Source organism: Lissotriton vulgaris, chromosome 7, assembly GCF_964263255.1.
Source record: "Lissotriton vulgaris chromosome 7, aLisVul1.2, whole genome shotgun sequence".
Classification (NCBI taxonomy): Eukaryota; Metazoa; Chordata; class Amphibia; order Caudata; family Salamandridae; genus Lissotriton; species Lissotriton vulgaris.
This window is the reverse complement of record NC_141695.1, coordinates 153,210,720-153,225,490: the sequence shown is the minus strand read 5'-3', so window position 1 is coordinate 153,225,490 and position 14,771 is coordinate 153,210,720. Positions and strand designations below refer to the sequence as shown.

At 42.9% G+C, this 14,771-nt stretch overlaps 1 protein-coding gene across 1 annotated transcript in view; it reads left to right on the top strand.

Moving 5' to 3' along the window:
- The window catches only part of LOC147701037 (phospholipase A2 inhibitor and Ly6/PLAUR domain-containing protein-like), a 108,228-nt gene extending 96,823 nt beyond the window's left edge, over nt 1–11,405 (top strand). The window contains exon 5 of the mRNA XM_086929297.1: nt 11,275–11,405. Within this exon, the coding sequence (XP_086785423.1) occupies nt 11,275–11,405 (131 nt within the window). The remainder of the gene's footprint in view (nt 1–11,274) is intronic.
- Nucleotides 11,406–14,771: the final 3,366 nt, after the last annotated feature.

Sequence of the window (14,771 nt, the reverse complement as noted above, 5' to 3'; positions counted from 1 at the left end):
AGAATTGTTAAGCCCATTGATTGTAAATTGCGCAGTGGAGCTTGTTTGGACCCATTCGCAGCTCTTTTCACCTTATTAGATCTACCCTTGTCAGAGATCAGTAGGTTACAGTTGAAATCTCCTGATATTATCAACGAGCTTTGTTTGTTGGTTTTTTGCAGAGTTTTGATTAGTGTGGTTAGCATTCCCATTTTTTCAATTTTTGCTTTTCGATAGGGATGTATGTAAACATTTATTAGTAGAAGCTGCTGCTGGAGATTTATTGTGATTCTTGTGACTTGGACCCAGTAGATAGAGAGTCTGACTAAGTATTTTTGCCTTTGGTGAACATTTCTTTCAGGGTTGCTTTCTTTGTGTTAAAGGGGCTGCACATGTCCCTTGGTAGTAACGGATGATCAATGCCCAGTGTTCATAAGATTGTTTGCTTAGTCTGAATTCCAGCAACACTAAACCATACTTCATGGTGTTAATTAGTGACCCAGGAAAGACTAATTGCCTGTAAGAAATTGAGGGAAGTAACTTGGCTTTTATAACCTTTTGGATACGCTCGGTTGTTGGGCTGCGCAGTTTGGAGGTGAGTTTGCAGAGGGCGTACGTCTCTACCTTGGCTTTTGATTCTATGGAGGCAATATGTGCTGTACGCTTGCCATTGCACATGATCGAAACAATCAGATAGTTATACTTAGTTGCTGTAGTTATTTTAAGGTTGCTCATTCTCCATTGGTATTTGAGTTTGTTAGCATATTTTCCAAAGATCACTACCTTTGTTTTACTAGCAGTTGCTGTCAATTCATTTTTTTCATTGTAGGTGGTTACTGTGTCCTGTGCTCTTTGCAGGCCCATCTTCGTGTGGTCCATCAAATCCATGCCATCAGCGTATAACATTAAGAACTGTTGGGTCAGCCCAATTTATGGTGCTAACAATATGCTTTTGATATTGATTTGCCAAGGCATGCAGTATATAAGATAAAATTAAAGATGCCAATACCCAACCTTGTTTTCAGCCCTCGGTCCGTGTACACCTTCTTTGTTGCTGTGTCCGGTGTTAGTTTAACGCGTACCCAGGTTCTGGTGTAGAAGGAAATTATGCCATTTAACTGCATGGTTGGGATCCCCCAGTTTTGTAGTTTTTGACAAAAAAATTCTTACTGACACAGTCGAATGCCGCAGAATAGTCAATGAAGCATGCAAAAAGTGAGCGCTGTTTTTCCCAGGTGGACTGTTCAACCAGGTAGGCTAGGACTAGAATATTATCCAATTTTGATTCTCCTACCCTCAAGCCAGATTGGTAAACTGGTTGTGTTCGCTCATCATTATTAGATCTTGTAAGAGGAGACTTTGGAAAGGATAGTAAGAAGTCTTGCAGTAGAGTGTTTCCACATGGTAATCTATGTGTGACTTGAAACTCCGTTTTGCCGGTTGTCACTGTGCCTGAACAGCGTGTTGATGTAAAGCCAAAATTCTGCTTGTCTACTTGGCATTGAAAGACTGTGGATATACAGCCATTGGGAATCTTCTAAAGTTCCATATGTTTCTTCTGTGCGTATTCCTGGCTGACAGCGGTTTTTGGAGTTTCATCTCTTACACGTTTGTAGTTGCAGTTGGCTTCTCTCAGTGCCGTCTTGCTTTGTTGGATTTTTTTACAATTGTCTGAAATTGGCAGTACACCCTTTCTTTGTATTCTGACCAATGGTTTGGTTTTGTGCCTAGTAGAAAGTGGTACAGCTCGGGCACCGGTTTTGACCAATTTGCAGATATATTCACCTTAGTGTAGTCGATGTTGAGTATTGTCCAATTTTTACTTTAGTCGACTTAGGAATGTGTGTATTTCCTCCCCATTAGATGCGCACAGGGGAATAATGTGCTGCAGGCTAACTGTTTGCAAAGAAATAGCTGTGAACAGTGGGATATGATCACTGGTCTGCTGTACTAGTTTTGAAAATTCTACCACTTTTACTTGAAGGCAATAGCTCATAAAAATGTGATCAATAGTTGATTTGGGTTTTCCCTTGGAATCTTTAATTGTACCGTGGTTTGCGGCTTGTGCCTCTTGTACCTACCTTAGTCTGTAAGTGTTTAGAAATTTAGTAGGCAAATTACTAGCTCAATTCCTTTGTGGTAGGATGTCTATTTCTGTTCCCAGGTTATGAGTATTGAAGATGCCTAACATTATTATTCCACAATTCAGGTAGTTGCAGAATATCTCTTCAAGTGTGTCAACCAGTTGCCTCATCTTGACATGTCTCGGGTGATCTTTGCAATTGAAGTAAACATTCAAGAGCAGGATTGTTATTGGGGTCACATTCAATTTCAGGCCTTGCAAGTGTTAGGCTTGGACCATGTCGGTGCTTATTGGGGATTTTGCTGACGTTATGGTAGTACCCAAGCTTACTTAGAATGATAGGCCCCCTATGGTCTTCGGAATACATCATGCCTTTTTAGCCTGGTTGTTGAAATTCCTCACAGGGCGAGAAGCCAGGTTTCCTCGATACACAGCAAGGTCCGCTGTCTGTAAAAATTCTAAGGCAGTTCTGTTCTGTAGCATAGTTTTCAGCCTATACATGTTCGATTAAATAATTTTTATGGTCTTGTTCGGTCTGCTCGCAGGCGAGTTGGATCTCTTTCGGCTAGGAGCAGTTTCATAGTCGATCTGACAGTGTAAATACTGCTCCATCCTGATCATATATATGCAGCTCAGCTTTTCCACTTTTGATTATTTTGCAGCCTGTTGCAGAGGAGATAGATGAGAAATGTATTCTCAAGTTGGAGAATGATTTAGGATAAGCAGCTTGAGTTGTGCCTCTTAAAATGAACTTTCTCTGTGACTGTGTATTTCTGTTGCTGCGCCTGCCTGTTAGCATGTGTGGGTATTTTTCCTCTTCGGGTTCATGTACATTGATGCCCCATTTTGCAAATCAGGCCTTTTCTGTCATAATCATTTGGGCTATTGTGCTGGTTTTTTCATGTTGCTATTGTTGATTCTCTTGTTGTATTGTTGTTCAGGGCCTTGAATTGAACGCGGATAAGATCTTCTGTTGTGCGATGTATTAACTCTGGAATATATTTGAGAACATGTAAAATATTAGCCCTATTTAATATATCTAAACCTCTGTGAGATGTATATTCAGGTATAAGCACTATGATGTTGTTTTCTGAATCCTTTCCGGTGTGGACCCTTGGCCATATTGTAACGGCGTATGTTTCCGGCCAGTATCTATTTCTTACATTTGCTCTGATGTCTGCTTGGGCTGCATTGATCTCCCAAAGTCCCTTATTGCATGTTTGGTCAACCTTTGGGTCTGTTTTGCACCAGGGTCCACGTCTAATGCTTCCAGGCGCAATTGTAGTTCCTTTACACAATGACAGCGTTTATTGTTTTTTGAATGCTTCTTGAGGTTTTTGTTTGCCCTTCTGGAAAGCAATTTAATAGGTTCTGCTTTCTCTTCAAGGTTGTCCGTCTGATCTTTGCTCCTAAGCGTGGCTTTGCCCGTTGCTGTTGAGTTATAAGGGATTTTATTTTGAGTCATTGCAGTTGCCTGCTGCGAAGAGGTAGGAGGGGTGTCTGTGCCTGCAATAAGGTAACTAGCTTGGTTTTTAACGTGGGTAGGAGACTTGCCTTTTACTCATTGATTATGTGGAGCATGATTTGGGATCTTCATTGTTATCGACTGTGGGATGGTTGGTGTTTAATTTGGTTGGAGCCCTGTTCTCTATGCGATGATCATGATTGTCTGTGATCACTATTTGTCTTTGTTTTAATTCTGTGACTACTGATGTAAAAAAGTCTGGCAGAGAGCTGAGCTTGTCATCGATTGGAAGGCATGAACACCGCTTCTTCGACATTTCCAGCTTTCCTTCTAAGTTATCAATTTTGGCTGCTATGTTCTTTATAGCTGTTGCTTTTGCCTGCATTGGTGTCCATTTGAATTTCAAGTTTCTGTGTTTGCCGAGTGAGAGCATTGAGGATAAGAGAGAACTTTGGTGGGAGCAGTCAGATTGAGTTGTGAGCTATTTCTCGTCAAGTAGATGGTAAGCGTTCTGGTCCCCCAAGGGACTATTGTTTCCCAGTCCAAAAAGAGATGAACTTTGGTTGAGAGTGTAGGGCTTCATTGGGATGGCGGATGGACCTGCGTCCGTCTGCCACCCCCGAGGTGGAGGGACCGTCCGCAGGGGCAGTGGCGGTCCCTCCCTGCGAATTAGGATGTGACCACCACCCTGGCGGTCACATCCTGTATATTTAATTGTGCTTGAAGCAGCACCCGCTGCAAGGTTTAAAATGCAAGTTTTACATTTACATGCACAAAGCGGCAGGCAACGCGCGGTGCCTGCCGCTTTGTGCATGTAAATGCTGGTTGGTACCATAGGTACCCCCCATGTGCACCCCCACCCCCAACACCCTGGGGGCCCGCAACGGGCCCCCAAACGCCAAAGACCACATGCTTTTCCACAGCGGAACACCCGCCATGGAAAAGAATGTTCCCGCATGCATCTTAATATGGCTGGCGGTGTCTGATAGACACCGCCACCATATTAGAGCTTTTCCGCCGCGGGACCGCGGCAGAAAAGCGTCGGACGGTCTTCACGTCCGCGGATGACCATCCTGCCATCCTAATCAGGCGGGGGGTCTTTCCTTTCACCGCAGCGGTGAATCCGCATCCTCTGGGCCGACGGTGGCTTCCGCCGGCCCGGAGGATGCGGATTCACCGCAATCCTAATGAGGCCCATAATTTCTGAAAGTGACAGATCGTAATGAGGGCCACTGCCACTCATCCATTGGGTCACCTTGCTTTTTCCCTTCTGGGTTTTTGCATTTTACCTTTCGGGGAGTCCAGTGCTGTTGATATTCCTAGGACTTTGGGTTGTCCTTGCCCGGTCTCGCCCTGCGGGGATTGCTGGATCAAGAGGCAATTAGCGCCACTTTTCAAGGGGCAGGAAGTACTTCCATTGGCCGGCTTCTCACAATGGTGCGAGTTAGGTTCCAGACTCTGACCTGATTTGCTAAGGATGGCTCGCTAGGAGTAGTCTTACTGTGTGGCTCCCCTTTAACTAATGTTCTCAGTGCAGCAGGTGTTGGCCTGAAGTATTTGCAGATTGTCATGACACTGGAGTTTGAATGTATGACCGGGGTGGACTTGAGACGGGCTTGAGTCTCTATAGATGGCGTTCTCACAGTGTTGGTTTTAAATAGAGGATGTTTTAGTCCCTGGTCTCCTCTTGGTCATTTTCCATCCCTGTACCTCCTGGCTCATTTGTAATGTAATGTAAGTTGGTATTCGTAAAGCGCTGACTGCCACTCCGCAAGGAGCATCCTGGCACTGGTTGGTTGGAGGTAGGAGGGGCCCCAAGGATACTAAATAAGAGAAAGGCATAATTTGTCTGGGGTGCTAAATACCCAAGTCTTCAGAGCCTTCCTGAATTGTGTTTCTGTTTTTAGCAATCTTAGTTGAGGTGGTAGCAGGTTCCAGGCTTTGGTCCCCAAGGCAGCAGTGTTTTCCTCCTTTAGTTTTACATCTAAAAATGGGTGGTTTAAGGAGATTGGCTGATGAGGACCGTGAACCGTGCCGAGAGATACTTAGGTCCCAATTTAAGCCCGGCTCTATAGATGATTAGGAGGATTAAGAATTCTCTTTGGCAGCAGAGGCCAGTGAATAACTTTTAATGCCGCATATGCCGAAAATCTTTGCGGGAGTTTTAGAACTCCCACCTAGGATGCTTGATTCCGATCCAAGAAAGACATGGCTTCGCAGTTCGGACTGGACTGTTCCCATGAGGCACAGGGTCAAGGCTGATTTGCATATGGCCATGTCTGAACTGGGGTGGTGTGAAGTGCACAAAAACGATGGATTTAGGCCCAGATCTCTGTACTGGGGTGAATGTATGACATTGCTCTGCATTCTGTCCATCAACTGTTGTTTTTGAGTTGGATAAGAGCATTTTTATTTTGGTGTCAAGATATATGTGCTTTACAAGCATACATGGCATGTTAAGGACACAGAAATGTTTTTTAATCTTTTGTTTTCTAATATTATTTGCATTATTACACTGTTTTTATTCTCTCTGTCCCTCAGTGACCCAGTACCTCCGTGCCTACTTTCTTCTTTCCATTATTCTTTCCTCATTCATTCTCTATTCTTCCTCCCTCAGTGTAATATTTCCTTCTTCCTTCATCTGTTACTTACTTTCTTTTTTCCTGCTCCTTCATTCGACCCTTCTTTAATTTCTTCCTTTCTTATCCTTAACCCTTCCCTGTGCTTTTCTACCTCCTTTCAATTCATCCATCACACTTTGTTCACTTCCTTTCAACCTCTACCCCATAATTTCTTTCTTTCACATTCTTTTCTTATTTCATCCATTACGTATTGATTTCCTCTCTCCTGTGCTCCCCTTCCTGCCTGCATTTATTTTTTGCTGACTTCTTTAATGTATTCCTTCCTTCATCCCTTCCTTTCTTTTAAACAGCACAGTACAGGCAAATTTTCTTTCATTTTCTTTAGTTTACAAAGCTGCCTCAAGTCCTCAAATTACCTTTCCAAAAGCTGCATTTTGAGATGAATATACATTCACTTGGGGGAGGTGGCAGAATTTATGTTATATTTTTGGACCTTCAGTCTGCTTTTGATCTAGCCCCCAGAGAATCTCTGTGGAAGGTATTGGCAGAGATGGAGGTCCCTGAGTATCTCATAGAAGTTTTAACTAAACTACATTCAACCAATTATGCCCAGGTCAGATGCGGGCCCCAGGGTGAACTAACACATCCCATCCCATATAATCAGGGAGTAAGGCAGGGGTGTGTGCTGGCTCCTATCCTCTTTCTCTTATATATTAATGACTAGCTTACCCGTCGCGCTTTGCTGCGATCTCAGAAGAAAGGAAATTTAAGGAAACTTGTTATGATAACATTTAATTTACAATGTGTCATTTTTATTGAAACGTATTCATTTTAATATGGAAAACATTTTAAAGTGTTGTTTTAATTCTGTTTATTATTCAAGTGCTTGTGGATGCACGGTATTTTTTGTTTTTCTGTCTGGTGCATACACAAATAAATCAGAAGGTTTTCCGACACGTGTGCTGGCCATATACAGTTGTCATCAACTTTTAACACTTTTTTTTTTTTTATTATTATTTTGCCAGAAACCTTTGCGGGAGTGTACTCAACAACTTCCCAAAGTTTCATGCCAATCGGATGAATGGTTTAGTAATGCATAAAGGACAAAAAGGCATACTTTTGTTTTTATATATATATATTTAGTATCACAGCTTGAGAAATGTGAGAGTGACGCCCGTCGTTGTGCCTGGGTTAACATCCCAACCGTATTGTTTGCGGACAACACCCTTTTATTAACAAAATTTCCGATAAAACTCTAAATTCTCATAGATTGTTATCGGTCCTTCTGACAGCAGCAGAGGCTGATGATTAACCTCAGCATTACAAAATACATGGCTTTCAACACCTGCCCAACTACCCATGCAAAACCGACTCTCAGTGGAGTGGCTCTTCTTAAGAGTGTTCAGATATTCCATGATCTGGGGGTTTCACTCACATAATGATCTGATTGATTATGCAGATGTGTGGACGCAAACTACATTGTGGGGTTATATTGAGGGCTCACCGCGGCTCCTTTTTTTTCATCTGGTGACTTCAGTCCTTGATAAATCAGGCACTAGGAGCCACTCTGTACAGTGGAGAACATATAGTCTTTGGGGGCACTAGACCCTTAGAGAATATAGATAATAGTTTTTATGAGGAACCTAAGTAGCTTGCCAGCTAGAACCCCGCTTGTCCCCCTACATTCAGATTATGGTCTTAGATGCATCAGTGTCACAGCTGGGTTAATACTGCTTTTGATTTGAGAGTTAGAAAGCGCAGCAATTACCCTAAGGCATCAAGGTGCTAGATACCAGTCATCCACACACAGGAAATAGAAAGAGATAGATTCTCCAGCTAGATGCTAGACACAAAAAGCCAGGTTTTAAGAGCTTTTCTGAAGGGGAGCAGAAGGGAGATAGATCTGAGAGCAAGGGGTAGGGAGTTCCAGAGTTTGCTTGCTGCCACTGAGAATGCTCTCTCCCATCACTTCTTCTTGGTTCTTAGTACAACCAGTTGCATTTGGAGCGAAGAACACAAGGGTCTGCTGGGAGAGTGCCACTTTTGTGCAGGTTGAGACTGAGTTACCCCAGAGCTCATGACATTTCATATGGCCATAGAGGACCTGTAAGATTGCTTGGCTTCAGAAAAGGAAAGATCGGCTGGGCCGGACTGGGTACAAGAATCTTTGGTTTTCCCGACAGATGCTTAGTTCATTTGAAATCTGAGCTAAAAGGCACCTATTGGCGGGTATACGGACAACAAACTCTATACCCTCTTATGGCCACTTATCGTACTGTTTCTTTTTCAGAGTTCAAAGTAGATTACCACCTGGAAACATTCTTGGATGAGATCAAATTCCACTTTGTAAAGCCTTCCTATGTTAACTTCTGCAAGGGGATCTTGCCTATTTGCTCTTTTACAGTCAAATGGAATTGTCACTCTAGCAATTGTAACATATTCTGCCTGTTCTGCCCTAAGGTGGTAGAATCGACTGAGCATGTCATATTTCTCTCTTCAACATACCTAAGCATCAGAAGAAATAGGATTTTCTGCAACTTGCGGATTGGGAATTTTAGGACTGCATACTGAATTGTAAGAAGTGTTACCAGATAATGCAGTGTTCTCTTCCTCATGATTCTTGATGTACACCTGGAGGCTATTTCTCCTCATTTCGCCATTCTAATGCCTGTTCTTATAAATCTCATGCAGCGTCAAAAGCAATGGATGTTGCAGTGGAAAGCTCACAGATACACCCACTGCATGCCCCTTTCACGCTAACTGTAAAGGGGTAGTATTTACAAGGCGGTGTTAAGCCAAAAGAAGTGGCTTATTGTTACTTTGTAAGTATGGAGAAGGGCATATCACCACAAGAACATCGCTGAAAGTAATGTTCCGGTGGTGATATCTTCTTGTAGTTGTCCTAAGAAGATTTCCGATAGTGTGTACCGTTTTTGAAGGTTGCCTAGTGTGTGTTCAGTTTTTGAAGGTTGCCTATTGTGTCTGCCGTTTTGTACAGTTTTTATAAATGTGGTGGAAGTGAGGTATTGAGGTTTTGTGAGTAGAGTAGTGTACCCGAATGCTGATGTATGTGACATATTCTGTATACAAGTGATGAACACTGTATCACATTTACTATAAGTCACTTGGGTGCAAACTCTTATGATGCTTTACCTTTAAATGTGGGAGAATAATGGAGGTGTGAAATTCTGTGATACATCTTGTCTAGTTTAATACTACAGCACTTGCAGCCATTTGAAAGAAAAGGCATTTGTTTCAAGTAGATCATCTAAAAATGTGACGAAATGCATTAGCCTAAAAAATTTGACAAATGCATTGCCCTAAAAAAATGCAGTATGTGTTTCTCTCCAGGATCTATTTGACTGTTTTACATAGGTAGGGGATAATGGGCGCAGTGATTTGTTTTTAGGGTCTACAGAATTACTTTTCACAGGTAAGTCTAATAATTCCGTTCAATATTTTTTATGACAAACTCTTTTATGTTACATATTGAGAAGCTTACCACCTGCTTCCTTATGCTTAAAGTAATCAGGAAAATTACTCAGTTCTTGGAGAACTGCTCTAGAAAAAACCAATTTCAGGCCCTCATCATCACTAGGTTGGACTATTGCAATTCTCTTTTGTAGAACTGTCATCTAGCTCCGCTAAAAAATACAACTTAACCAGAGTACTGATTCTGGGGCTGAGCAGGAAAAACTAGCATTCCTGTCCATCTTACTCTCCTTTACTGGCTCCATATGAGCAAGTGTTGGTTATTGAAGATCTTATGTTTCTGGGCCATATAGACCTCACCACTGACAGTTACTTGGCTTCTCTTTTCTGAACCTATCCCCCAACTAGAGACCACCAATGTAGATCTTTACATTAGGCTTCCCTACAAGACCCATGTATATATCTAACGTAGTCTAATGTAGAACCCTCCTTGTGAACCAAGATCACAGGGTATAAAACTGCAAAAAAATACGCCCCAAGAGCAGACTAGAGAAAGGTAGACAATGCAGGTTTTGCACCCAGTCACAAACAATCAGTAGCAGCCAGATCAGAATCACCTTAACTGTATGAAATATCTAGTAATTGGTTGAAAACATGCCCATACAGAATTTTTGAAAGATCATGTTGTTGAAGAATCAGATTTAAGAAGCATTCACCCAATCAGAACTAGGACCTGCACTTGCACCATTTTCAATGGCTAGGGATAGCCAGTAGGAACAGCTTTGGCATGGACGACCTGGGGATGGCAAACATGTAGTCATCAGTAGACCGGTGTGAGATGCTAATGTTTTTGTTTGCCTGGAAAACCAAAGTGAATATCCCCAAGATTAGCTTCTTCTTACCATGAACTGTAAAAGATAAAAAGTTGTTGAGCCCCCATATGTACAATGGGGGGAACAGTTATAAAAATGCACAATGGTTAAGTAAATGCTATCCTGAACAGCCACAGCAGCTATGATATTACAACACATATGTATGAAACATTATGCTTTGATAACCACATACCAAGTTATTACCCCTCTAAGTGCACCTGCTGTCTTTCCAATAAAATATACATCACTGCTATCCTTATATCTCAGTGTCCTGGCTGTTTTGCACTTATTGCTGTGGAAGTATGCGCTCTTAAAATGTATTGTTAGCTAAGCAAATGATGCCTTAATTCCACTAATATACTTACTGCATACCTGAGAAAATATAGGATAAACTCTTGAAAGAGGTTTTTATTTGTTTAAACTTTTGATTTCTTGTTTTATTGCCCAATCCACCCTTTAGAAAGCTACAATGAACAAATAATGAACAAATAATATAATACTGAAGTGACTTATTGCAGCAAAAGTGTTCATTCTAGAGATGTGTTATTTTCGCCCTTAGAAATTTACCCATCTGGGTATGAGATTCCGAACAAGTGCAGTCAAAAGCACATTATGTTCTCTTATTATGTTCTTAGTATCATACCTGAACAGAAATAAGTCCATTGTTCTGTGTCTTCTTTATGTAGAAACAAGTGTCAGTTCAATCATCAAACATGAAAACTATGTGATGTACAGCTTTTCATACTCACACATTATCTCACCCAGTCAAAAAATGCATGTTATGCACAGTTCTACAGTGTTACCAACTTACAAAATACACTAGAGGATGAGAAACTGAGGTGTGCTGTCTTTGTGTTTCAGGTAAACCAGTGAAAAAGCTCAGCATTAAAGGGTGTGCTACCCCGGATGCCTGTGATGGTGGACACTTCAACATAGCGTCAACTAAAATATATCATTATGATGTAAAGTGTATTCCTTCCAATAAAGAATAAAATACCCCTTGAAATGTACAATCCATTGTTTCCTCAGTCTTGTTAATCATACGTCGCATCATTGATAATTTACTCTGGCCACCGGAACCATCTGATGCCAAGAGTCAGGTTTTATGAACAGGACCACAGTTTGAACTAACCACATCTCCTTATCACCATCCTGGTGACTAATTAGGCCAAAGTGAAGCACATTCTAAATACACCATGCTGTTTGTGGGCCAATCCCATTTCCATTGGGCCAGCTTTGTCTGTAGGAGGGGTTCCACCTGCAGGCAAATTGACGCATTTAGCATTTATTATCCTTATGTATATATGTATGTCACTTATAGAGAGGAAATGGAGTGATGTGGATGATAGAGTTTGACAGTACAGAGCGGGCAGACATAGAGGAGATGGAATTTTTGGAACAAGGATACAGCTCTGAGTGGTGAACTTTGAAGACCTACAAAGATGATAGCCACCATGAGCATTATGTTGAACATCTATATGATTAGTCAAAACTTAAGTATAAGTTATTTTAGTACTGTCCAACATTTTTTATGTCATTAGTCCCAGAGGCAGGATGCCTGGGGCAGGTTTGACCAATGAACCAGACTTCAAAGTGGTTTAACTCCCTACTGACATTGTATCTGAGACAAATGAGAATTTGAAAGAGGGATGCCATGGCTGATAATGATTATCCTTGCAATATGGTGCAGGCTGCATGGCTATCTAATGCATCACTTTCTTCCCAGTATCATCTCAAAATTGAACAGCCCCTATGAGGACTAGCAAGAAAGGCCCACTGACCTCTGAGAGGACTCTTGTAGGAAAGTAGGATCTGCTTTTATGGTTCCCCCACCTTTTGCCTGGTGCTATACTGTTTCTGACTAGTTTGACTGGACTAATCCGGACCCCAGTCTTTGTGCTTTCTCCCCTAAATTGGTATGGTAAATACTTAGGTACATCCCAGATTGGACAATGGTGTACCCTAATAAGCCATGCATTAAGCCATCCATGGGGGATCACAAACTGTAACTACAGACCTGCCATTGTCTTACAACAGATATAGGTTTCCATATATCTGAGGTCTCTGTACTTAAAATCTATAAGTCACCCCTAAAGCAGTACTTTCAATCCTGAAGGCAGGGTGCTCGGTTCTAAGTGTGAGGGTGCCCCTGCATGAGCAGGACACCTCTACAAACTTTGGAGTCCATTTTCCTGGTTTGTAAGTGCATCAGCCATTATAAAACATAGAGTGGCCATGCATCATTACGTGATGACCATTGTTAAATTGGGTGTAACAAACCCTGTCATGTTTGGTATCAAACATGTTGGAATCATACCCCCCCACGTATGATTCCATGCACTGTGAAGCTCCTCTGGGAGGCCCCCAGTGCTCCCATTGCCAGTCTCTAGACCCGTATAGCACATCATGGTTGCTGCTGACCAGAGAAACAATTTTTACCTCCTACTGCTGAGTCAAACTCAAGCAAGTGAAGGCAGAACAATAGGTATTATTATTATTATTATGTTTCTTATATAGTGCCAGAATCGACCCCCGAAGGGGTATCTCCGCGCTTGCCTTGGGAACCCATCCTGGCTTTTCCCTGTGAGATAACCCCTACAGGGCATCCTCAAGGTGAAAGCCAGGCATCCCGCCACGGGGGCCGTTGTGGAGATTAAGCAAGCTTAATGCCCAGAGTGAACCCCATGATTAGGTCAGGCACCGAAGCAAGAATTATCAAGCCCATGGACATTTGAGCTCAAGACCCTGCCGCGTCGGGAATTGAACCCTGGTCCCGGGTCTGACCTCTGCTTCAGGGTCTGCCTGCTCTAACCAGTGAGCCACACTTCTCCACAATGTCACAGGGAGGTGTGACCACCTCCCAGATAGGGTTTAGTGGATTGGGGCCGGTGGGAGAGCTTGCCAGCGCCACTCAGTCTGCTTGAGGGGCTCATTTGGTGCCCTCCTTGGATAGCCCAGTTCGAACCAGCTCAGGGAGCCATTGGCTCCCGCTCCGGTGTGAAACTGGACAAATGACATGGGATTATCCTCAGCAAATCAAAAGGGAGAGAGAGGACTAGGTAAGCCAGTCCGGATCCCCAAGTTAATATGTACTTATCAATAAAGGACTAGCTTCGTTGTGTTTATAGGGAGACTCAGTACGTATGATGGCAAACCATTTGGTTTGGTTGTTAAGCCCTCACCCACCAACCTAGTTGGTGGCATGCTTCATCATCGGGCCCACCACAGTGACACCGAATGTGTCCCGGGTGTGCTTCGACTCCAGATTACTGAGGAGCTGGTATACTTCTCTGAGTGTGCTGTGAGGGGGTGTGTAAGAAAGTGATTTAAAAGCTATGCAGTGGGTCCCAGTTCCCGAGGGTGTATAGAAAACTTTAATATCTGGGCCCACGCTAGCGAATAAAAAGGCAAACGGACGCAGTGGAGTGAATTATGAACTCCCACGTCCTATGTGGTCGACATGTTTCAGCCAGGCCTTTTATATTTACATCTGGCTTTCCTAAGGACCAATGAGTGTGTGGGTGAAAAAACTATAAATTAAATTAAGTGATACGTGTTGTTTAAAAAGTGTAGACACCGCAGCAGGACTACAGGTTTACAGAGCTCGCAGACCGACAATTTCGGTCCTCTCTCCCCCTGCCAGGTGACCCATGAGGCTTTAACAGCTAATAGCGAGTTAAAGCGGAGGGAATCCCCCTCCACACACGTATAGCACCTTAGCGTGTGCGACACTTTTTACGTACTTTTTACGTACTGAGTCTCCCTATAAACACAACAAAGCTAGTCCTTTATTGATCAGTACATGGGATTATCCTCGCCACTGTCCTACCCCTCCCCTGAGAGGGATTCCTAAATCGTCGCAGCACTTTCCTTAGGGTACTTAAGAGCTTACCTGTAGGTAGGTCCCTAGATTTATCGTGACACAAGATTAATTTCAAGACACCACTTCTTCCGTCTGGGCACTCTGGACTTCGCTGCAACTAGAACGACTCCTGCTGCTTCTGGTCTTGTCACCTTGCTAGTCTGCTGTAATCTCTGTGCCTGTGCTCCATACAGGAACCTTACAAGTCCTGTAGACATCCAAGACACCTGAAGGGATCTCACTTGAAGAGAAGGAGTTACTTCCATTTATCTGCAGGCACTGCAACTAATCTGACATTTTTGCTGATCCTGGGCTCCCCTGGACTCCGAAAGGCTCAGCAACACTGGTGGTAGACCTTCACATCCCTTGAGGCCTGCCCTCTCTTCTCACCAAGTTTGAGGCCAGTGTTCCTTGTCGGAGCTGCAGGAACCCCTGTGCTCCGTGTCGACTTGCCGTTACAAAGACATATTGGCTTCCTTCCTTTACGACCTACGGG